General features: G+C 36.5%; 3 protein-coding genes across 5 annotated transcripts in view; 1 reads left to right on the plus strand and 2 right to left on the minus strand.

Annotated features, from left to right (window-relative positions):
- LOC107009210 overlaps positions 1–1965 on the minus strand; it is a 4835-nt gene extending 2870 nt beyond the window's left edge. Inside the window, exons 1-4 of the mRNA XM_015208501.2 lie at positions 1546–1965; positions 1235–1397; positions 616–816; positions 276–521 (exon numbers count right to left, since the gene is read on the minus strand). Coding sequence (XP_015063987.1) covers positions 276–521; positions 616–816; positions 1235–1397; positions 1546–1861 — 926 coding nt within the window. The 5' untranslated portion in view covers positions 1862–1965. The remainder of the gene's footprint in view (positions 1–275; positions 522–615; positions 817–1234; positions 1398–1545) is intronic.
- A 3852-nt stretch (positions 1966–5817) lies between these two features.
- On the plus strand, positions 5818–18179 carry LOC107011055 (protein transport protein Sec24-like At3g07100). 3 transcript variants are annotated; one of them, XM_015210373.2, is made up of 14 exons: positions 5818–6037; positions 6839–7967; positions 8071–8209; positions 8928–9118; positions 9524–9631; positions 9722–9925; positions 10072–10303; positions 11375–11524; positions 11640–11796; positions 12035–12162; positions 12262–12584; positions 12664–12852; positions 17107–17342; positions 17597–18179. In XM_015210373.2, the coding sequence occupies exons 2-13, from the start codon at positions 6870–6872 to the stop codon at positions 17338–17340; spliced, it is 3153 nt and encodes a 1050-aa protein (XP_015065859.1). In that variant the 5' UTR covers positions 5818–6037; positions 6839–6869; the 3' UTR covers positions 17341–17342; positions 17597–18179. The 3 variants fall into 3 exon arrangements, with proteins under 3 accessions (XP_015065859.1, XP_015065858.1, XP_027770770.1); XM_015210372.2 differs by having other exon boundaries at positions 5819–6037; positions 17600–18179; XM_027914969.1 differs by having other exon boundaries at positions 5819–6037; positions 6851–7967; positions 17600–18179.
- Positions 18180–18859: 680 nt separating this feature from the next.
- LOC107011835 (serine/threonine-protein phosphatase 7) lies at positions 18860–25027 on the minus strand. Its single transcript, XM_015211491.2, has 5 exons — positions 24326–25027; positions 23099–23593; positions 20805–20951; positions 19467–19574; positions 18860–19321 (listed from the first exon to the last, which is right to left on the minus strand). The coding sequence occupies exons 1-5, from the start codon at positions 24878–24880 to the stop codon at positions 19247–19249; spliced, it is 1380 nt and encodes a 459-aa protein (XP_015066977.1). The 5' UTR covers positions 24881–25027; the 3' UTR covers positions 18860–19246.
- Positions 25028–25318: the final 291 nt, after the last annotated feature.

Here is a 25318-nt window from a genome sequence, read left to right on the forward strand (position 1 = left end):
GGGGGGGGAGGGGGGGGGACGGAAGGAGTTCGAGTGACTAAAGTGGCAAGAGAGGACTGTAGAATTTTGTAAGAAGGTACGGCCAAATCTCCTTTTCCTCCAATTCAATCTTCCTGGGTTAGTTTGGACTATGATTTGAGTGCAACTCAATCACTACAAAAACACGGTAAGAGACCAAGCAAATTATTCAACTTCAGAGAGTGTTCTTTCTTTTATAAGAAATCAGAATAATAATTTATAATATGTCGAAGGAAAGGATAATCCAGGTACACTACCTATTCATAAGCATCCGCATGTGTAGAGCAATATCAGGGTCAGCACCACTTCTCAATGCCCAGTTCACAGCAAGTTGAATATTCTCTGACGGAAATATGAGAAGTCTCATTAGCTCCCCAAAAACGTTAGGCCTATGGTGAAGGTCATCTGATTTCCCGAATAAATTGGATGCTGCTATCCTCATGTCATCATGTACATTCTTCAAGAAAAATTGAGCAGCCACAGCATCTGTTGTATTCTGGAACCTGTCCCAACAACGTCAGTCAAATGAATACTCTTTCTCGTTAAAATTTTGGACAAGTGGAGAGAAGAAGGATCATGAATGATATTCTCATTTACCAGATAATAGGTTGTTCCCAGACCCTCCAATTGCTACACAGAACATTAGTTCGTGCTGGCTTCTGGAAATCATCAATTCTGATAACAAGATGCCTCCCATATTTGGTCAGACAACCATTTTGTCTCCAAAGGTGCTTGATTTCTTTCAATGTGAAGGTAAGATTGGAGTAAGAGATGAAATCCTCAAAAGGAAATCTACCCCTGAAGTTTTGAAAATGCAAAAATTAGACATAAAGAAGATATTTCTGGAGTACTAGAGCAGAATTTGAGCAATGCATGATCAGTACTTATTTATTAGAGCGAAGAAACAGACCTTCACCTATATAATGCATACATATGTGTACATTTGTGTGTGTTTAATAGTTTCTCACTAATGAAGCAAAATTGTGTTTCTATTAAGACATGTTATTCTACTGGAATAAGATAAAAGATATTTCTGAAAGCGCAAATGAAAAAGGGACTGGTTATTCCCTGCATCTATATTGGGGGTAGCTTCCAAGTGGACTGAAATAGTTCAATATCAAAACTACGAGGGAAAGAAACAACAAATATGGAATCCAAAACTAAACACGTACAACAAACAGTACAAATAGAAAGGCTTGAGAGAGAACCAATATGCCTGGATTGCCCAATTATCAACGACCGGTTCAACATCACACTCAGTGCTCCGGCAGTTAAGATTTTGTACATCTCATTACCAAAACCTGCTTCTGATGCTTTGCCCAACACGAAACCATGTCTGCAGAACTCCTCCGGCGGAAGAGCTCGAACTCTCGAAGCACCTGTAGAAAAGCAATCAATTATTAGTGTTCCTTAATTGTCCAAACATATAACAGTTCTTCCAGTAATTTCATGGAAAAATAAGTACAACTTCGGTTCACAAATCGAATAGATAACAATAAAATAGCATGAAATGTAGTTTAGTAGTACCATTAATAGCAAAGTGACTTTCGATGATTTTCCTCACTCTGTAACTTTCCTCCCAAAACCCGCTGCGAAACACCTCGCCCATCTCCTCCACGGTTGCGCATGTTTTTAGTGGTTGAGCATCGGAGTGGTTCGAGTGAAGATTTGTATCTGCTGGCTTAGCATTCACGTTTTCAGAGGTGGTGATTGGAAGCTGAGTGGACGGATCGATGGACCTCAAAGTTAGGATCAATAGTCCGACGACAGTGAAAGCTGCGGTGGCGATGAGTGCGCGGTGGGGAGAGAGTCGTCTCCGACGAGATCCCAGCTGCGACCTCATTTGTTCAGAGTGTAAACAGTACAGGATCCAATCTTTGCTTTTCTTTTTTCTTTTATTTTTCACGCGCACCGTCACATGTTAGAATCTAATTTGGATTTGTAATGAAGTCATGATTTGAGCCTCTTTGATTAAGCGAATATTTACTTTTAGATATTTTTAGTTTTCTTATAACCATAAAATAAATGTTCTAACAACTTCTATGTATGATGAAAAATAATCAAATGAATGAGTTTCAAATAGCACATAGTTTAATTCCTATGATACCACTGGAGTTATGGTTAGTGAAGTTGCACAAAAACAAATACAACATTTGTAATAATTGTTTAAAAAATTAAATAGAAATCCATTTTTTTAATACAAGATCTGTAACTGATGGACACACTAATCGCTGATCTTATAACAAAAGACAAAGAAATAGAAGTAAAAAAGTCACACATGAGTGCTTTACAATCATAAATAATAACATCAAAGTAGGAGTAGTAGTTTCGCAGGCCCTTTCTATCATTTGTTTAACCAAAAGATTGTCCATCTCTACAAATATCGGGGTTGAAGCAAAGTGTTCCTTTAGCCAGCTTAGTGCTTCTCGAACACCCAATGCCTCGGCCATAAATGGATCTTGTTGTCTTCCTAATCGACTAGTGTGACCTCTGATAAAGCTTCCATGAAAATCCCGAACTAGCATGCTGATTCCAGTTATTCCAGAAGCAAGATCCCATGAAGCATCAATATTGCATTTAAAGATGTTCTCACTAGGAGGACACCATTATGTTACAAAAACAGGTTCTCCTGCAATGGAACTGGACGTTCTTTGTCGTGCTTCAGTCCAATATTGCCAGATTTGTGCAGCCTTTTTGATAACAATTTCAGGTCGTAAGATCTTCCCTCCCAAACAAGGCTATTTCTAGCATTCCAAATTTTCGATAAGATCATGATTGCTTCATGTAATTGGTCAAGAGTTACATATCAATTAACGACTTAAGTCAATCCAAGAGCGACGACCTAGATTGTCGTCATCCCAATGATGATTTAAGCCAAATTTGTTTTGCCACATTACATTCGACCAAATAGTGCAATAATGTTTCTGTCCCAACTAGGCATGTTGGACATACGTCGGATTGAAGAACCTTCCTATTCATTAAGGTATCCCAGTTGGAAGAACACCATTCAAATCCACTAAAAAATTAGCACTTTAGGAGGCATCTTCAATTTCCAGATTTTCCGTCAAAATTATCTATTAGGGGTAGGTGAAGTAGCATTGTGCAGCTCTGAATATCCACTTTCGACGGGGTATTGTCCTTCTCTATCAAGTTTCCCCATCCATTGATCATTCCGCAATGTAAATCCCAATGGAATTCGCTTAATTCAATCTATCTCATCAATAGAGAAAATTAAATTCTCTCCAACTTATGAGTATATTAAGTTCTTGTATCCCAATCAATGAAATCTGCCACGCGCAACTCCAACAATTCTTCATTGGGGTTACTATGAATAACCAATGATTGCCCCACCGCTAGTCATGGATAATTAAAGATCTTAGAATTGAGGACTCTTTGGAAGAAGATACTTGGAAGCATATAAGAACCGCCAAATAAAGTTAGGATTTGATCCTTCTCCTGCGGTAAGAAATTCAGACTGGCGGTAATATTCAGCCTTAAAAATACGACTAACACTTTGGAGCGAGTCATGATCGATCAACCTGTTTTCACTAAGAGTATCGTATTTACATGTTGGATTCTTCGAAAAAACCCATGTCACTTTCCTCGTTATGTTTGCTCATTTTTTCCCATGACATCCACTTGATTTCCGATCCTTCATTGCCTCCATTTCGCCACCAAAAGTCATTCATGGCACGCTCATTAATAAGACATGTGTCGATCGACAAGGCAAAAAGCGACATGAGGTAGTTTGGAATAGCCCGGATAACTGTTTTCAATAATATTTCCTTCCCCGCTCTTGATAGGATTGAGCGTTTCCAGCTCTGAAGTTTCGCCACGCACCTTGTCTATGATAAAATTGAATATCTCTTTCTTGTTGCGTCCCACACTAGCTGACAGTTCAAGATATTGTCCTGGTTTATCAACTTTTTTTAACATGCAAAATCGACGCAATAACATCTTTCACCTCTTCTGTGGCATTTCTGCTAAAGTATATTTCAGATTTATGAAAGTTAACCTATGGCTAGAGGCATTTTGATAGATCAATAGACACTGTTTAGTAACATTTGTCTCCATTCTATAGCTTTAAAAAAATTATAAGGCGTCATTTGAAAAAAAGAGGTGAATACATTTTAAAATTTTTAAAATTTCAATTTGTTATCTATATTGTATTTATTTTATACTAACCAAAATATTTGAAATTTAATCCGTTGAATCATTTCAAAACTTTAGAATTTCAATTTATCATCTATATTGTATTTATTTTATATCAATCAAAATATTTGAAATTTAAATCCCTTCAATCATTTTTAGATAATAATGTAAATAAATGTAAGATCCCCTCTCAATATATAATTTTTTTTGTCTAACAATATTTTGTGCTCACAAATACTTTAGTTAAAAAAATCGTCAATTCGCATGGTATAGTACAATCGATTTATTTTGTTGCTTTAATTTTCACCATATAGATGAAAATACATTTTAACTTTATCGTATTTATAGTTAATATGCTCTTATTCTAAAATAGTTCACATATATATTTCTATCATTATAAAATTGCTTTACATATACTTTATCGTTGTAAAAGTAGCTCACATATATCATTTTCATTTAATTAAAGTAAAAAATAACAATTTTAATTTTTTTTAAAAAATATGTAAAGATATATATGATCTTTCTAGCAGGGTGTATTTGATTTTTTTAATACATAAATTATTTGTAACTTATTTGAATTTCACATTCTTGTTCTTTCATTCTTTATTATATAATATATATATATAAAAAAAAAGAAGTAGAAAAAGAAAGTGAGGATAAAAAAAGAAATAAGTGAGAAAAAATTAAAATTGTTTTTAGTGCCGCTACATCATAAATTTTAAACTAATTTCTTATGTCTATATTGTAATTTAGTATTTGTATTTGTAAAAAAAAATAATTGGGACATTCATAATAATTTAAAAAAAGAATCACCGACAAAATAATTTTGACAAGAAAATTAGTAATTTAAACTAGCAGTTGAATTAAAAAAAAAGGAAAATTAAGAAAGATCAAATATATATGGGCTTTAACATAATTTTAATTAATTTAATTTTTTTCAAAATCCTGTTAGAAGAAAATAATATATATGAGATATTTGTGTAACCGTAAAGGTATATATTATTATAAATGAAGAATATATTAGCTCTAAATGACATGTATCAAGCCATTTTCACATTTTTATTTTTTATTTCTCATTCGGTGTTTGATAATCTCATTAAGTTCTGATTAAATTCGAAAGTAATATTGCATCACTCATTTCTGAACAAGACTCTCTCAATAAGATTTCTTTCCCGCTCTAAAAGATTCAAAAGTATAATTGTTTCTAATAATTATGTGTTTATTCATTGAATTGATTTTGTTAATAGAAAAACAAAATGGAAAATTACTCGTTCATTTAGAAATTGTGATAACTAATATGATAAAATAAGGACATATGTTTATCAAGATTGAAAATTTTATTATTGTAAATAATTATCGAGAGCTTTTTTTTAAAGAAAGAAACAAAAATGAAATAATTAATGAATAGTTTAGATTTTTAAAAAATAAAGAAAATTATCGATAGCTCAAATAGAAAAATCTTTCTTGTTACAATTTAAGTAAAAAAGTAAAACTATAATTTAAATGTGAAATTTGCGAATCTGGGGAAAAAATTAGAATAGGGCCAAAATGCAATATGCGCAAAGCCGGGGAGGAGGATGTATAAGAATAACGAAATTACTTGGGGCAAAAGTGAAATCTTTGGTCTTCTGATTTCTCCTTTTATTTTTTGCCCTTGCAGTAAAATTGTTTGCTTCGTAATTGGATCTTCACAGTTCTTGTGTAAGAGGAGACGGAAAAAAAGACTTGTGTTATATGCCCAACTTTTAACTCCTCACACTCGCCTGCGGTTTAACCCATCGCTTCGACCTCTCTGCGACTGATCGCCGTTTCTCTCAACTTCGACTCCACTTTTACCGGCGGCCTTATCGGCGAGATCTTTAATCAGGTAATTTTCCATATACTCCAAATCGACGACTTCTATGCCAATTTCGCGTTGATTGTGCGATTTGGAACTGTTGTTTTCGATATCAGAGATTGGATTTCATATTTTCTTGGAATTTGATAATGCGTTAATTTTGATCTTTTGAGATCAGATGCTGACTTCTATTGTTGAGTTATTAGTTTGATTTATATTCTGCATTAATTTGGCTACTTACTCTTGTTAGTTTGATTCGAATAAAGGATATGCACATCAACATCAGAATTGAGTGTTGCTCTAGATTGAGAATTTACCGATATTGTTTTTATTTAACTGTTTTGTCCTCTATTATGATGGAATAGAGATTGCTGGAACAACATTAATGCTAGGGATCAAAGGAAGTTATTAGAATTGAGGCAAGCCTTGTTCTGATTTGGCTTCTATTGAGTGTCTTCTACGAGTTTTAGTTACTAGAAACTAGATTCTATGTGCTGTAGGCATCTAAAGGAAGTGGAACTGAGTTCTGCCCTTCTTATGTGTTCCTTTCCCATGTCCTTCATTCTCCCAACCATTCCTTATTTGCTGGGAATACTCACCAGACTGCTCATTATGAAATGGAAAGGTCTTTAGTAAGTATTTATCTTCTTAGAAAGAGTTGCGTATCTTCTTCTCCTTATCTCTGTTTTATTCCTTTTCTATTCCTGGGTTGCAAATATTTGTTTCCCTACTATTTTTGGCTAATGTATTGAGTCTTGCATTATTTTTATCTTTTTGTGCTTTAATGTTGATTTTGGTGGTAATGACATGTTTTATTGATTTTGTTGGTAGATTAAACTTCAGGAAGCGGTCCTTTGTGACCATGGGCACCGAATATCCCAATCGGCCAACCTTTCCCTCAAGGCCTGCTGCTACACCTTTTGGTGTTCCGCAGAGTACAACTCCTTTTCAATCATCTCGTCCAGTGGTTGGATCTGATGCTTCTGCTTTTCGGCCTGCTCCTCCTACTTCTTCTCCGGCTATGCCACCTCCTTCCTCATCTGGACCCATGGTTGGACCAGGGATCTCTTCTTTTAGACCGATGCCACCCGGGATGCCTAATGATGCAGGGAGGCCACCTCCAACATCAACACCTCCATATGGGCCGACAGTCTCTGGCCCTTTCCCACGTTTCCCCTCACCGCAGTTTCCTTCTACAGCTCAGGTACCACCTCCACGCACTGCGATGCCGGGGCAGCCTGTTGTAGCAGCCCCAGTTAGACCTGTTTCAGGGCCTTTCTCAACACCTCCTGGTGCCCATCATCCACAAATCCAACCTCCTACTGTTCCGATGGGATCTCCTCCTCAAGGTGCAAGTACAGTGCAGCCTAGTCCAAATGTTCATCAGGGTCCCATGCAGTCCCAGTTTTCTGCTGCCAGAGCAACCTCACAGCCATCTTCCCCTTTAGCAGGTTCAGCTTATCCTGCTGCTAGACCTGGCTTTCAATCTGGTTTTCCAGGATATATAAGTCAGCAACCTTCAGGGTTTGCACAAGCTCCCCCTAGACAATCAGTACCATTTCCTTCTCAGCCTGGCGGCTATGTTCCACCAGTGCCAGCAGCTTCTAGCCCCTATCTTTCTCAACAAGGAGGGTTTGCACCACCACCACCTCTAACATCTCAACGTCCAGGATCTATGCCTCCTACATCTGCTATGCAAGGTTTGGTGGAAGACTTCAGTTCCTTCTCAATTGGGTCTGTTCCAGGATCATTTGATTCCGGCCTTGACTCTAAGGTTCTACCAAGACCAATTGATGTTGATCTTGAGCGGAATGTTTTGTCTGAGATGTATCCCATGAACTGCAGTTCAAGATTTTTGAGGCTCACAACTAGTGGCATACCAAATTCTCAGTCTTTGGCTTCAAGGTGGCACTTATCTCTTGGAGCAGTTGTTTGTCCTCTCGCCGAGGCACCTGATGGGGTATGTATTCATGACATAGTACTCTTTCATATTCTGGATAGTTACAGTTTAAGGGTTTCATGTGAATCTCACTTGCTCTACGTGCAAAATCTACATCATGCAGGAAGAAGTTCCTGTGGTTAATTTTGCCCCAACTGGTATCATCCGCTGTAGAAGGTGTCGCACTTACGTAAATCCTTATGTGACATTCACCGACAGTGGAAGAAAGTGGAGATGTAATATATGTGCATTGCTTAATGAAGGTAAGTACTGTCACTACTGATATTGCTTCAGGTCTTGAGTTTTTAACAAGTATATTTTGGTTTTAGTATACTTTAAAAGTTTTAGTTAGGTGTAGCTAGAATAGTTGAATTCCTTCTTGAATATTCTGTTGCGTTTTTGCATTGATTAACTTCCTAATATGTGGGTAGGATGGGTTAAGGTCGCGAGAGAGATGGAGGGAAGTGGATTAATGTGCATGAGGCTGGCACCATAATATGTCGAATACATGCATCCCGATTTTGAAATAACCTTAACCTTGAATAAGTAATGGTAGAAGGTCAGATGATTAATGAGTAAATGCCTAAATAAAATGACCCCACTTAGCTTTAATACTAAACTATGCTATCTTATTAATGAACAAAAACTTCTATGTAGACCTTACTTTCTGCTCTTTGCATCTTTTAGCAGATTTTTTTCTACTCATTGCTCATCTTCCATTCAAATTGCTGCTAAGAGAACTTTGATACTCCACCATGTCCTCTCTGATTGTGATGCTGGGTTAATTTGTCTACAATTGTTTGTTTTCATTGCCATATATGTACAAGTTAGCATCCCATGTCAGGGCCTCCCAGCTATGTTGTTGTGCTTTTTGTCACTTTAGAATCTGAAGATTCGCATTTCTAATGTTGCATATTGAGGATGTAATGTATTGTGTCCTTTTTTGAAATGCATGGGCTCATTTTTTCTCTCTATGTCTAGTTCCTGGTGAATATTTCGCACATTTGGATGCCAGTGGCAGAAGAGTTGACTTGGATCAAAGGCCTGAACTTACCAAAGGTAGCGTGGAGTTTATTGCTCCAGCTGAGTACATGGTCCGGCCTCCGATGCCTCCCCTGTACTTTTTTCTCATTGATGTATCTTTGACTGCTGTGAGAAGTGGAATGCTTGAGGTAAGAGATTTAGTTATTGAGCTTTGCTGTTTGTATCTAACTACAACAAACTACACATCAATTATGGCCACCGATCCTTTTTACATGCAAGTTAACCAACTAGGAGAGGGTTCTCTATTTGTCATTATTGTGTGGCTTATTGGTGCAAGTATTGCTGTTGCCATCTTATATTAGAATGCTTCTGAGAAATCATTCACATAGACGAGCCTGATGTTTGTATATCTGAGCACGTGGGGCTCTTTGTCAAATTTTATCATTTAATTTGATATTCCATTAAGTATCAATTGCCTGTCTAGTTAAACTTCTATTTGTTGGCTACTGGAGCAATTTTTTGTAGAATAATCTGATAAATTGCAAGTTTATCTGGTATGCCCTTTGTTAATCCCTTTTATACATCTATGTCAGGTTTTAGCACAAACCATCAAGAACAGTTTGGACAGCTTGCCTGGATTTCCAAGAACACAGATCGGGTTTATAACATATGACAGTACAGTACACTTTTATAACATGAAGGCGAGTCAGCCGAATAATGATTAATCTTATTACATAATATCAATATCCATTTACTGTTAAATAATTTAGGTTCTTTTTCTCTTGTACCAGTCATCCTTGACTCAACCTCAAATGATGGTCATGTCAGATCTTGAAGATGTATTTGTGCCATTGCCAGATGATCTTCTTGTCAACTTGTCAGAATCAAGAACTGTGGTAGATGCATTTCTAGACAGCCTTCCTTCAATGTTTCAGGATAATGTGAATGTGGAATCAGCTTTTGGTCCAGCTCTTAAAACAGCCTTCATGGTTATGGTGCGCAACCTTCTTTCTATGCTATGCACGTGATTTTCTGACATTCAAGTTCTTGGTAGCACAGAAGTTTTCCTTTCACTTTCTGTAAATTCAGTTTTTTGCCTTATGTTGATTCACACTGACTAATATCGCCTCTCTGCTTCCAGAACCAACTTGGCGGTAAATTGCTGATCTTTCAAAGCAGTCTTCCATCACTTGGTGTTGGTCGCTTAAAATTACGAGGAGATGATGTTCGTGTATATGGAACTGATAAAGAGCATACAATAAGAGTACCTGAAGATCCTTTTTATAAACAAATGGCTGCTGATTTCACCAAGTATCAGATAGCAGTCAATTTATATGCTTTCAGCGACAAATATACTGACATAGCTACTATAGGTAATTGAACTCTAACGATAAAGGACCTCTACCCCACAGATTAAATTGTGTTTCATGTTTAAGCTGATGAATACTTCTTTTTTTTTTAAAAAAAATATTCCTTTTGATAAGTCAAAGGTTTCATTACTAAGCATCAAGTTTTTGTCAAAAGTTGTACAAATTGTTTTTGACTTAAACCAAGTTGTCTGCTGGCATTTAAACAAGTCTCCAATTGTCCATACAACATGGTATTCACTCTTCACACCAAATTAACAAGTGAGACATGATCGATGTTGATGCCTTTTATGTCATTGGAGCTCACTGGAGCATTCTTTCTTCTTTGCATTACATAAGCACCAAAAGTGATGTATTAGTGATGCTCCAGGCTGTCTTATCTCCCACTTTTGATCCTCTGTGATCTCTAGTCTAGCTCGTGGTTGCATCCTCCACTTCCATTGTGTAACACCCTTGATCTATTCTATAAGCTAGAATGCAAGGGCTCATGATTGTGTTGTCAACCTGCAATGCAACAATGGATACTTAGTATCTTCTACAGATTCTCTGCACATGCAACACTAACTCACTAATATCCTCCTCTTTATCAAGTTGTCAGTTGATGAATGCTTCAGTTTACACCAACATTTTCTTTCATATGCCCAAAATTTTCCCATTGAATTCTATGAGATCTTTTTATCCGTCGAACATAATCTTGTTTTATAAAGGGACCTTGTGCCGAAGGCAATCAGGGAAGGCTGATTGATTGACTTCTGTGAGGAATTTGGATGTTCTTTCACTTTGACGTTTGTACGAAGTATAAGCAAAAGCAGAATTAGTAGAAATGAATTACATACAGGGAACTGTGAAAAAATGTCATGCTTAAAATTTTCTTTTAGATGAAAGTGTGTCATAAATTAAGTTATTTGGTTACTGAAACCTTCCCTGTACTCTGTATTGCCACAGTCAAGGTAGGTCAATTTATTTGACTGAAAATTGCTCATAATGGGAGTTCATCGTCTTGGTGACCACAGTTATTAATATCTAGGTATGTCCTCATGAGATATTGATGTATAACTTCCTTTAATTATATTGTAGGGACGCTGGCAAAGTACACAGGTGGTCAGGTGTACTACTATCCAAGTTTTCAAGCTTCCGTTCACAAAGATAGATTGCGTCACGAGTTAACCCGAGATCTTACAAGGGAGACTGCTTGGGAGTCTGTCATGCGCATAAGATGTGGAAAAGGTTATCTTGCTATATTACTCTAACCTCTAGAAGCTGAATTTCACTTCCATGTGAAATAAAGAGAGTTTGTGGAGTGTATGTTGGTATAGGTCACTAAGATGTTTGGTGCTTTCAGGTGTTCGTTTTACAACATATCATGGGAACTTCATGCTGAGATCCACTGATCTGATAGCACTTCCTGCTGTTGACTGTGATAAAGCATATGCAATGCAGTTATCCCTTGAAGAAACACTACTCACTTCGCAGACAGTATTTTTCCAAATTGCTCTACTGTATCCTTTAGCATGAAATGTTTTGAGCTTAATTCACTTCATATATTTTCTCGAGTACTCCTGCACCAGATACTTTTTAAATGGAAATCCAGGTGATGTCTATTCTAGGATGAAAATTCCCCTCCTAAATATTTCATAGAAGCATTAGTTTCCTAGTTTTTTTTTTTGATAATGAATGAACTTACCCATGATGAATGAGGAATAGTGTTTCCTGGAACACTTTCTTAACAATTAAAAGATACACATCATCTTCTGGAGAAAGGCGCATTAGAGTACACACAGCAGCAGCACCGGTTGTTTCAGATTTAGGAGAAATGTATCGCCTAGCTGATACTGGTGCTATCATTTCTCTTTTTACCAGGCTTGGTAAATTTAGCTATACTTTTCTTGTATTTGGTCCTGTGACTTTGAGATTTTTCCCTTTAGTACGTTTAAGTTTCTTACGCGCAAGTTCTTGTCTTTCAGCCATTGAGAAAACTCTGACCTCTAAATTAGAGGAGGCTCGAAATTCTATTCAACTCAGGATTGTGAAAGCTCTTAGAGAATATCGAAATCTCCATGCTGTTCAGCACCGTGTGGCTGGAAGGATGATATATCCAGAATCTTTAAAGTACTTGCCATTATATGGATTAGCTTTATGCAAAACAACTGCCCTTCGTGGTGGATATGCTGATGCTCAGCTTGACGAACGATGTGCTGCTGGATATACCATGATGGCTTTGCCCGTTAAAAGATTGTTGAAGCTTCTATATCCTAAGTTGATCCGTATAGATGAATATCTTCTAAAAGTAAGCATCTGACAGCCCTTCCACATTGTTGCTGTTTTTTCTTTAATGGTTCTAAAACCTATGATTTTTCTATTTCTAGAAACCATCTTCGCCAGAGGAGTCTAAAGACATCTTGAAAGGGGTTCCACTTACAACAGAGAGCTTAGATCCCCAGGGTCTCTATCTCTTTGATGATGGTTTCCGGTTTGTCATCTGGTTCGGTAGAATGCTTTCTCCTAATATGATCCAGAGTTTGCTCGGAGAAAACTTTGCTGCTGACTTCTCTAAGGTAAGATTTATAGACTGCTGTGTCATCATCACACCATATTAGGCAGGTTCCGTTTGGTACTGAATGGACCAAACAGTAAGCTGTATGAAATTTGAATATGCACTTTAAATGCGAACTACTTAGTTACGTAGTTTGGTTGTTTGGATTAAATGGTAAAATCTGATTAGACTTCCGACAATGAATGTAGGAAGCCAAAAACAAAGTTCTCATTTTATTTTTCAAAGTGGTTCCATGGATTGTATGTGGAATTGTCTCCAGTATAGATGTTGCTGATTAAAAGGATCTAAATCTCTACTCAGCTTCACCTGTAGCATCCTTTTTCTTTCTGGGCAAGCCTCATTTTTCATTTTATGCAGGACCATTAGTTATCTGTTTCTTTTTTGTTATAGGTAAGTAACTTTCTGGTCTCACTAGGTTATAGATAAGTATCTCCAATCTGTTTTACTTAACTTTGTCGTTTGTCTTCCATAGGTTGTACTCTTGCCATCTTCTGAAATTTGTTCTCTTTATTCTACTTCTGCCCCTCTGGGTTTCACACTGATTTACTGACATTTTCCTTATTACTGCATCATCCGAATCTGTGGAATCTATAACATTATTAATTTCTTATCTCCTTGTTCTAGCCTGCATGTAGACAGAATTAGTAAACACAGTTGCTTCTGGTTTAGGCATCTATATTTTTGCTTTTCATCGGATGATGAAGAGCTCTTAAGTTCTCTGCTCTTGTATTTAGCTCTAAATGTTGTAATCTTAACTTTTTTCCACTTTGATGACTATTGTGAGGTTAATTCTGTGTGCCTTCTGTGAGACATATAGGAGAAAAATATTATTGAGTTGTTGTTGCGTCTACATTATTACATTGAGACCCTATTAATAGAACCTAGAATACAATTCTTTACCAAGTAGGATACTATTTAGTATTCTTATTACTATTCTAATAGGATTGTATAAACCTTTTCCTATTCTAATAGGATTGTATAAACCTATTCCTATTCCAATAGGATTGTATAAACCTATCCTATTTTAACACTCCCCCGCAAGCTAGTACATACAATTTCATGTACTCAGCTTGTTACAAATGTAATTAACACAAGGACTGATGAGGGGCGTGGTGAGATATCTGCTAGTTGATCCGTCGACTTTACAAAATTGAAGTCAATCTCAATGTACTTGTCTACTCGTTAAATACTGGATTTGATGCATAATGTCAGTATTCCAGTGTTGAACTTCCCAAACCAAACCTACAAAGACTGCTTCAAACCATAGAGTGACACATAATCGACATACAAGGCTACTAAACTCCCCCTGAGCAACAAAGTGCTCAAAACCTAGTGTAAAGTATATGGATCATTTGGAATCAATAGATGAGTCGATATTAAACAAGTCACCGCAGAACTGGTTGGAACATGCTCATATGCCGGAGTATTAGATTTTATGGCTAAAGTGGTGACGATCTAAGATATAAAATTATATAGGTAGGGTCGGAATGATATCACGACCCATCTAGAAAATAGAAATTATATAGGATAGGTCAAATTGATGGAACGGCCCCATTGAAAAAGAGAACTAATATGGGTAGGTTCGGAATGATGGCACGACACTGCCGAAAAAGAAAAATTATATGGGTAGGATTGGAATGATTGCACAACCCTACACAAATCAGATTTGAGGAGTCACCGGAAAGACGAATGGAACTATGCAAATCAAATCTAAGGATTCACTGAAAAGACACGTGATGCTATGCAATTCAGATATGAGAAAATAGTTAAGAAAAATTCACGGTACCACACAAATTAAATATGAAAAATAGTCCGATGAGATGCACGGTGCTACGCAAGTCAGATTTGCAAAAAAAAGGTAGTCACCAGAAGGATGACATGGTGCTACACAAATTATATATGAAAAAGTAGTTGCTGTAATGATGGCACAGTGCTACACACAAACCAGATATGAAAAATTAGTCACCGAAAAGATTGCTCGGTGCTGCACTAATTAAATATGAAAAAGTAGTCACTGGAATGATGGCATGGTGCTACACAAATTAAATATGAAAAAGTAGTCACCGAAATGATGACACGGTGCTACACGAATTAGATATAAGAAAGTAGTCACCTGAATGATGACACGGTGCTACAAAAATTAGATATGAGAAATAGTCACTAGAAAGATACATGGTGCCCAACTTTTGCTAACATAATTATTGGCCGGACGGGCAGCATATATGAGTTAGCCGCCCGCCGGCAGCGGAAGCTCTTTGAGTTTTTACCAATATCGTAGAGGCTCTGATACTATGTGAGAAATATAGGAAAAAAATATTATTGAATTGTTGTTGTGTCTACATTATACATTGAGACCCTATTTATAGACCCTATAAAACAATTCTTTACCAAGTAGGATACTATTTAGTATTCCTATTCCTATTCTAGTAGGATTGTATAACCTATTCCTATTCTAATAGGATTGTATAAACCTATTCCTATTTCAATAGGATTGTATTAACCTATTCCTATTCTAACACTTTCTTTTCTAGGTTAACAGAGTCATGCTTAAGATCTAGTCTTTTTGCATTTTTGGGATTCCCTTTTCATTGTTTTCCTAGATATGGATGAGTTGTACTTCAGAAGTACTTCCAGTTGGTTTCATGTTCTGGTTTGTAGGTAGCCTCAGAACTGGATTTCTTTCCCTTTGTGCAAGTGTATACTGAAGGCCCAAAGGTTCAAAACTTCCCATATGATTTCTCTTCCCTGAAGGTATAAAAAAAGTTTCCTGCATATTTGGTTTTCTGAGCATACAGCATGCAGTGTTGTGAAAGGCACAGTTAAGCCCTAAAGTGAGGAACTAAACACATTGAGCACTTCACCTTGCCTTATAGGCACTTCAGTTTCATCATCAAGGCTCTAAAAGCATACTTTTCCCTGCCAAGGAGTGCAATCCGAAAGATGTGATACTATACAATTGATATTTCACTTTATTATAATTTTTTTGCAATTTCTTTGTCCATATATTTATTACTCATGCTAGTGATTATTAATCTTGGACTAGTTTTTCTTCATTTGCACCTTTTCTCATTAAAACCCGTGTTATATTTGCACTTTGCGCTTAAAGCCCCAAAGAACATTAGTCTTTTTGCACTTTCACTTTTTATAACACTGACTGTATGTCAGCAGTACTAATTAGCATCTAACTAGGTTTGCAATGAAAGAATAGCTACTTTGATAACATCCATCGTGTCTGATGAAGGCACATACTCCTTCTGTATCTCAAGTGCTTAGATCTGCCACTTCCCTGAAATACTGAGATTCAAATAGTTGGAATGGAGATATATGGTAAAAGAGAAAGCAAGTGCACTCAATATGTGAGGTCATAAGATCTACACCTCACTGACCGAAATTTAGTATGTTACTCTGACAAAATTTGAACTTCTGTTGCCTTGCAAATTTGAACTTAGTGAGTCAAGAAGGATATTTTTTTTCCTGAATTTTTAAAGATTCTTGTTGAAAAGAGGATGACTATAGGTCTTAAATCCTTGTTTGGGTAATTCACTTTTTGCTTACATGTGATATAACGTTCACTAAGAATTTGCAATGTATTTGCCTAGAGGACCTTTCTTTGCTTATGGAAACCTTAAAACATGGGCGTATGGTCCTATGACTATCTCCCAAAAGCTTTAGTGGGCAGAGTTAGCCGGAACCTGTGCTAGTGGGAGATAAGGTGTCTGGTGGAATTAATAGAGGTGTGTGCAAGCGGGCCCAGACATGCATCATTAAAAATAGGGTATATGTGCCTCCTTTCTTCTGAATCTAGGTTCCCATTTTCTTTGCACACAAATATAAAGTCGTGTGTTGAAGTATTATTTGAACAGCTCATCACTGGACATCGGTGATATCTTGGTTATCCATAAAAAAGGATTTGTCCTAAGGTGCAGCAATACTCTTTTGAAGGGATGTGTTTCTTGCTTATGCCCCCCACCTCATCCCCTGCGTAGAAAAAAAAACAGAAGGAATAAGACGTATTTGAGAGTGCAGGGGATGACTTTACTTGTTAGGACAGAGGAAAACTGAGGCGCAACCCGAGTTGAGACACAACTTATGACAGTTATTTGGAATGGAGGAACCAAGTTTGGCACTCAGCTGGTTTCTTCGCTGATTCAACCCTATGGCCTTCACTGTGTTGATGTTTTGAGACAGCTCCTGCAAATTTTCTGCTTGTCTTTAACTCTCTGGTGTGATATTTATTTTTTTAATTGTGAATCAGGTTTCACTTCAAGAGCTAGATAATGAAATGTCAAGAGAACTGATGGGTTTGCTTAAAAGAGAGAGGGAGAGTGACAGATCATATTATCAGTTATACCATCTTGTGAGGCAAGGTGAACAGCCTAGAGAAGGCTTCTTCTTGCTTGCAAATCTGATTGAGGATCCAGTTGGTGGTTCTATTGGTTACCAGGATTGGATTCTGCAAGTACACCGACAAGTCCAGCAAAATGCATAAAGGTAATGAAAAGGATTTACTGGTTGTTAATAGTTATAATTCTCTTATGCTTGTATTATTATTGACTTCATCTTTTGGGTGGTACCCAAGTGTTCCAAAAAGAGTGAAGGGTGAATCTTTATTATTGCATTATCTAAATGAAATTGAAACAGATGATGAAGAGTTTTAGTCTGAACCTATGCATTTCTCCACTCTGAACCTAAAAATAAAATGATGAGTTTTAGTCTGCTTGCTGATTGAACACTCCCTATTTTAGCAGGGTTCCTGTATGTTCAATCATTTGTGGTCTTCTACTGAGTGGCGATTCCAGAAGAAGTTTGGACTTGTTGCCACTTGCAACTATGGATGGTTCATCCAATGAGCAAAAGCTTCCATGGAAGAAATCTGCTGTTAGTGTTAATTGACACCATTGATTGCTGAGCTTACCTGATTTTCCTTGTAACATTAGTTGAAGAACTAATATTTCTCCTCATGTTGGGATCATTTCATACACCTGGACCAGCCATGCATTATGATGTGGGAGCAGGAAGATTGTGATCGTCCTTAAATGCTAGCATTGCCCCGCTGCCCCATCTGCTTGGGGTGAACATGAAAGAAATGCTAATTGACTAGTATTTATTTTCACGTGTTGGTCTGGTTAGAGTGAGATGAGACATTAAATAGAACAATGTTGCAGTTATTTATATTCTTGATGTTGTGGGGATAGGGTATGCGTTTGAGTGGGATTTATTTAGACTTTTTGTAGAGATCTTGTACATGCATTTGCTTTGCATAACTGAATTTTTTTTGCTGCCCGTAATAAATTTTTGTTGAGCTGAAATGTAGTGCAGATGATGTAATCTCTCTTTTTCCTACGGTTTTTGCATTGGGATGGAACAATAACAGGGGTGTCTGCTTTTGTGCTGCTGATTTGATTTTTAGATTTTTGGTGTTGTAGTTATACAACTCATTTTTTTCGGATTAAACAATACAACATACTGCATCGTGAGTTACTGAGTTGGATTATAAGATTGCTGATTTTCCAAGATTATTTTTTTTAGTTCAGACGAAAACTACCAAGAGAAGCCAGCATCTCCTAAGAACACAACTAAGTGGACCTCATATGGTCTCGTCTCCCATTGACGAACAAGTAGCTTAATTAATATGGACCATTCTGGGAGGAAAAAAAGATATATAAACTAAAACTCGAAGAAAGTAATGAATGAGATATCTTCAAGAATCAGTACTTGAAGATTCCTCATTTAGATGGTCCAAAGTAGTGATCCTAAAAAATTATTACTTTTTCACTTTTAAAATCATAAAAGGGAAGGAATTCAGAGCTATGCAGTATTATAGTTCAAAGAAGTTAGGGCAACGACCTAAGTGCAGAAAACTTTACCAAGTCATTTACCTTCTGCTAGCATACACCTCTATCAGTTCATAGCGTGCCAATTTGATACTCAATTTGTTGAATACAATCACTAGTAATAATTAAGCATCCCAAAGAAAAAACCTTGAACACAGACGATGCTATCAGTACTAAACTTCTCAATCACTTTGATATAATACAAAGGAGGCAGCCAATTGTGAGTTGAGACTCGCTCTCTGCTAGAGAAGTCAAGTGAACATTCCAATGAAAGATAAACCTTCTTAAGGGTATGTAGCATGAAGGCAAAGTACTACATGGTTGCAAAAACAAGCAGCATTAAAGATATTAAGTTGTACAAGAAAGAGTCTTGTCTAAACTTGATACAAAAAAAGGTTGTACATCGGCAACTGTTCCTGAGTAGAAAACCATGATACGTATCTCTCTAACAGTCAAGAAATCTTGAAGGAATAATTTTACTAATATCACCTCAAAAATAATATAGAAGCATGTACAATATTTTAAGCTTTGCAAATGTCGCGCTGATCATGAGAACTACCTTCATGTAGCCATAGACGCCAAGTCTAATTCTTCATCAGAATCAATGCAATCTTCAAAATCATAATATGGATTCACCTGTGACAATAACTTAGTCAATGTTATTATTACATTAAACAGCCATGATAATGCAAGTAATTTCAAACAAATTACTCATTGTTTACAAAAGAACACCCCATGAATTTCAATTCAAGATAAGACAAAGCTTCAAACTGTTCTATACCTTGGGTCGGGGCATCACTGCTTCAAAACTACGATAAACGGGGATGTCAAAATTAGGAGGTTCCAAAATAATATATGCTCCTTTATTTCGGTACCTATCCTTAGTTGCCTGCAGTTAGGGCACAAACAGAAAGATAAGTTTCTCCATTTCATACTACAGCTTCCAGGTATAGAAATGGCGCTAAAGATGTTTCAAACTTTTTGCATGAGTGTATAAAAAATTGAACAAACATGATAAAACCTAATTTTGACGAGATGGCTAGCTATTCTTACCATATTGAAAAGGATCCATCATTAGGAAAAGCCTCTCGAAGCAATAGAACAAATTGATTCATTAAGTAGATTCAAAATGGTTTGACAATTCTAACTAGTGCAGTTTCAGGCCTCCATTGATTCATTTAAGTAGAGTATAACACATGACTAGAAAATTGGCTTAATTCCCAAGCCGGAAAAACTGCTCCAGAAAGAAACTTCACGCATAAATTGAATCTATTTCAGTAGAACCTTAGGCAAATAGTAATAATTGCAGCATATTCTTAATACCCCTTGAAGGGACAAACAGACAATTGGCTGTGTAAACACCAAAATTTGCGCAAGGGCCAATTCCAGCAAGCTCAGCAGGTGTGTTATCGGAAAATTTGTTTATATTGATGAATGAAGCCCACAAACTACTTCCCGAAATAGGGAGAAAGTGACAGTTGACGATCAAGTCATGCAAGATTTTTACCTTGCAACGATCCGGTCAATTAACCAATTTCAACCTAGTAAATGAATGTTGGCTAAGCGTGAGAAAATGCTGATTAGGCAACATGCAAAACAAACAAAAAAAGTAGACCACTCCGACCATGAAAGATACTTTTTCACCTATTATACCATGAAAGATAGAACTACTGAAGAGTGAAGTTCTTTATGCATCTTTGTAAGTATTGGTTGCCAAAATACAAAAATTCCTAAACTCATTTCTCTACATCTGGCTGATGCAATCATTGAAAGCACACAGGCCACGACAATAGAAGATAAATGCTCCTAATATACCATTAATACGTTGTTTCAAAATATATATATATATATATATATCCCATTAGTACGCTCATTGGGCACATATTTCAGGAAAAGAAATTCTGAATCAACAGATGCATTACACAGTTTCTATCAACAGTAACATTGTGCAACTTTAAAGACGCACTACACTTCTACAGACATCTGAAAGTAAACACACCAGCGGTTTCATAAAGGAAAGTTGAACTGCATACTCAAGTATAACACAAACTACAAACTCTGACCATGGACGATGTAAGGTGAAAAAGTATGATATAGTGAATGGTAAAATTGAAGATACCTGAAACTGTGGATAGTCTGGGGCACTAAACACTGTAATCAATTTACCGGACTGGACCTCATGATCTATGGTGTACCCTTGATCCATTCCTTCCATTCCCTCTCTCTTTTCCCTTGCATCTGGACCTTCATGTGACCTAATAATCAACTGAGGTTGCAGCAATCAAAGACCAAAACGTGAGCAATTTTCTCACATATAGAAGTCACAAAGGAAGATGTCAAGCTCACAGAAAATACAAGAACCTAAAACTACATGAATAATGTAAACATAAATAGTATAGGTGCAAAATAAGAGTAGTCCTGAACAGGCAAATTATTACGTGAGAGGCCTTCGTCACGTAAAAGTATCTTCATCCTTTGTGCTTCTTCACTTCTTTGTGGGTCTTTAAGTGGTTAAATGCTTCGTTCACAGATACTTAGAATTAAGATCTCATACAAAATTATTCTTTTCTTTTTCCAATGAAATGATTGGGCTTCAAAACAAGTAAATTCATCTCCAAAGGTTCATCAGTAATCTCTAGGAAATATTCTGATTTTCCAGCTACACTGGATCCGCTATGTCAGAAAAAGGAAAGAATTTCAGATATTAATGTGCACTACTATCTTAGCGTACTAGTTTTTAAGGCAACAACAACCAGATCATTTTCTTACTTAAACGAGTACAGATAGTAGCATGATTTTCTTAGACACCCAGTATAGTTATGTCTACACTCATGCGCTTGAAAGTGGTTAATATTACTAGTATTGCATTGCAACTGGATATAAAACCAATACTCTACTCAAGAAAAACATGTTACAACCAGCCCCCTTCAGGTGAATAAATATAAAAAGACCCTTTTTTCACAAAGATGAAAAGACTTGTTTATTGACATTGAAAAGAGGTGCATCAACTCTTTGTATGTCCATCTTATTGACTACTAGATCCAAGGGGAACTGATCCCAAAAGAATCTTCCTCCATGGTACGAAATCAAATTGATGAACCAAGTCAATGATGGAACCAGATGAAAGGAAAGTGCGATGAGAGCCTTTCAGTCCACTAACTAGGAGAGTGCACCATATTTTAAAAAATAGTACAGCCTTGTCCATTATCTCTGCATAGGTAAGTCAAACACGTCACACGTGTAATAAATCTTATTCGATCTTTGAAGTTGCTTTGATTAGTTATGTTTATCTTCTAGTGGACTCAAATTATGCAGATAATTAATTAGTTTCATCTGAAAGAAGATTGGATCATTTCCCTAGCAGCCTTGCCTGATAGTATAGTTTCAATGTTCATCCTCAAGGAGGAAATGTTGATGAGGTGAACACAGAACTCCATGAGTATTCAGATAAGGCAACAACCCAATATTTGAACTGTCATGTGACAAGAAATTGATGGATTTAAATATCAAGTGATGTCATTAATGGAAAACCATGTATTTTTGCAAGGTTCTCTGCTTTTTGGTACTTCATGTATACAGGGGTTTGCCCTTTTCTTAAGGAATTTTCTTACTTTATCTCCAAAATATTACAAGTTACAGCAAAGGTACAACTGAATTGTTATGACTACGGTAAAATACATAAAAGTGAAAGTATATCCTAGTGAAAATTTGTACAAAAAAGAGAGAGAAATATGAGTAACTTCAACTTGTGAGTCCCATCCTATCTTAATTGCTTATATGGATATATGACTCAAACTGCAGGAACTATGGTTCTAGCACAAAGGTTGGTTAACAATTGGTTCCAGAAAAAATGAGAGAGAGTGAAGGAAGATAAAGTAGTTGGTTTGCCTTGGGTCAGATATTAATTAGTTTGCACCTAGTTGTCTAATAGGGTTGGCAAAGTTGGAAAATGAGTAAAATTGAGGGGGGGGGGGGACACTCCACCTCTTCTTTAACTTCCTTGTATATACGAGAGTAACAACCCTTATTCTTCCTCAAAGCCCTCTTCTTACACCTCAATCAAACATAGTTTAAAATAGAGCTATTGAAATCGAATCCAAGAACTACAAATTCAAAGATTATATTTTGACAAACAGTACAACCCACTTAATGGAAGCTATTGAAGTTTAATCCAAAAACTACAAAGTCAAAGATTATATTCTGAATAATATTACGTCCAATCACATCATTCGCACCATAAAACCGTGCGAACAAGACATAATATATTGTAGAATTTGATTCAAAAATAAATGATAAAAATGTACTTTAAGCTCTGTTAAAAGACAATTTCAAAGTAATTTAGCAGTAGGCAATATCAATAACAAGAAGAAAAGAGCATATACAAAGAAAGAAATACAATTCCAAGTAGTTTACCTTTAAATTCAACATCTTCAAGAAATCTTCGGTGCAATCCGGACCCCATAAGAGACCAATTCCTCTTTCTTTATTTGGGGAAAGTCCAGGTTTCATTGAGGGGTCTGACCACAAGACATCACCCGGTATCAGATTCGTACCTTCCCAAGGAGGATCAAGGACAGATCTCCTAGCTTTTAATAATTCCTCCATAGAACCAAGAGATAAAGTAGTAACATCAGGATTCGAAACTATTTTACGGTTCTTCTTCCCTTTAGCTCTTTTAGCTGGAGTGACAGCAATACTGCGGAAAATACCTCCGTGAGCTGTGTAGACATGATCCCCAATAATGGATGCAAGAGGAAGTCCTTCGAAGCATCCTAAACATTTCCTGTATACATGTTTCCCACTATCCGCATACTTCGCTAGAACCTCCTTTTCAAAACCATAAACAGAAGTACAGTACTTCGACTCGTGATTTCCACGAAGGAGAAACACCCTATTGGGCATAAAAACCTGAAAGAATGTACAGTTTGATTGAATATTGAATATCCACAGTTGCATCTGACTGATATAAGCTAGAAAGTCAAATACATGAACCGGTTGAATTCAAAAGTTACAACACAAATCAAATATCAAGTTGAAGTAAGGTGCTACTAGCTCACTGTTACTTGATGCATATTATCCTATCCCAGCTAAACAACGCACAAGAATGAACCAATATTACAAAGGAAACATCATAATTGATACAACACTCAAAGGAAGATGAAGGATAATAAAGCTTAACCAAAACTGAATTTGCCTGTTCTACAGATTTACCATGATACAAAACCTGGTACTTAAAGTTAAGCATCACCGTCCCATTTTGTTGTTGTACAACCTCCAAATGTTAAATGACGTTGCCAATGACAAAGTAACAAACTATCTCTATAGGAAGAATACCTCATCAAGCTTTACAAAGCCCTAATTCTCCATGCTAAGTGACCACATAAAACTGATAATTATGATCAACAATTACGTTTGCTGACATAAATTCCATAGATAAACACAGTAAAGTTGTTATCTTATCACCAGACACAACTTGTGCTACGTAGTAAAAGTAAGATAATCAAGTAAGTAACAACATAATTGATACTAAACATTACTAAACGGGAATTTCAAACTACATTACCTAAATATTTCATAAAAACAGTTCAAAATTTTCATTACAGAAAACAAAGAATTCAAAATTTGTTAAAAAGATTTTACCTTCCAAGCCAACAAGGTAAGAAAGGTCTCAAGACCCCAAGCGCCTCTATCGACATAGTCTCCGTTGAACACAAAGAACCGATCGTCAGAGGGAAAACCCGCATCTCTCAATAAGAACAAGACATCATGTAGCTGGCCGTGCACGTCCCCAACCACAACAACCCTCGAGTTATTTCCCAACCCCGACCCGCCATCAATATGCACACAATTGGGTTCTTTATGCAAGATCTTGGAAGCCGTTAGTATAAGCCGATCAAACACCACTACCGGCAACACCGATGGCAGCTCCGTCGGAGCAAGATTCTTGGATGACCAATCAAATGCCAGCATCAAGTTGGTAACCCAAGCTAGGGTTAAGGTCCCGTCTTCAGGCCATGAAATTGGGATCTCTGGATGAAGCTGTGGTGGTGAAGGAATCGGGGTGGATGGCGATGACGTGGAAGACGTCGATGCCACTGATACAGACGAGAAAAAGTCCTCATCGGACGACGGCGGCGGAGGGGTTGCTGATGGTAAACTGGCGGCTGCAGCCGGTGGTTCTGATTCTGATAACATTTCAACTGGATGCGTGATTTTCGTTAATTTTCTCTAATTCTTTTTTTGTTTTTTTTTATTTTTATTTTTCAGTTGATAGAATAACTGAGACAAGAATTTAAGAGAAAAAAGAAGTTTTGTTGACAGAGTATGTTCATGGGGGAAATGAGAGAGAAAAGCCAAAATAAATTAATATTATATTGGTGCTGCGTCATTGACAGCTCAGTTCACTGCTGGTCAGCTTTAGTTCGTTTGGATATAAATTGGTCAAAACTTATGAGATTGTCAAAATATTGTATAGAATATTTATATTGACTTATTTAGAGAAAGTGGTTCAAATTAAAGAATTTTTTTATATCTAAAAATTCGAGACTTTGAAATATAAGAAAATTATATATGAACTTTATGTATGATTAATATTTGTTTGGTATTTTATTATATAATTAATATATGGCAAAA

The sequence above is a fragment of the Solanum pennellii genome, chromosome 2 (genome assembly GCF_001406875.1).
Source record: "Solanum pennellii chromosome 2, SPENNV200".
NCBI classification, from domain to species: Eukaryota; Viridiplantae; Streptophyta; class Magnoliopsida; order Solanales; family Solanaceae; genus Solanum; species Solanum pennellii.

What these genes read in the sequence shown, in the direction of transcription:
- LOC107011835 (XM_015211491.2), bottom strand. Translation starts at nt 24,880, where the DNA reads ATGTTATCAGAATCAGAACCACCGGCTGCAGCCGCCAGTTTACCATCA. An exon ending in TGAAGATGTTGAATTTAAAG is followed by an intron (nt 20,952 to 23,098) that starts GTAAACTACTTG and finishes CTGCAACCTCAG; the next exon opens with TTGATTATTAGGTCACATGA. An exon ending in CAGACTATCCACAGTTTCAG is followed by an intron (nt 19,575 to 20,804) that starts GTATCTTCAATT and finishes CCCTAACTGCAG; the next exon opens with GCAACTAAGGATAGGTACCG.
- LOC107011055 (XM_015210373.2), top strand. Translation starts at nt 6,870, where the DNA reads ATGGGCACCGAATATCCCAATCGGCCAACCTTTCCCTCAAGGCCTGCT. An exon ending in TACTGACATAGCTACTATAG is followed by an intron (nt 10,304 to 11,374) that starts GTAATTGAACTC and finishes ATTATATTGTAG; the next exon opens with GGACGCTGGCAAAGTACACA. An exon ending in GCGCATAAGATGTGGAAAAG is followed by an intron (nt 11,525 to 11,639) that starts GTTATCTTGCTA and finishes TGGTGCTTTCAG; the next exon opens with GTGTTCGTTTTACAACATAT.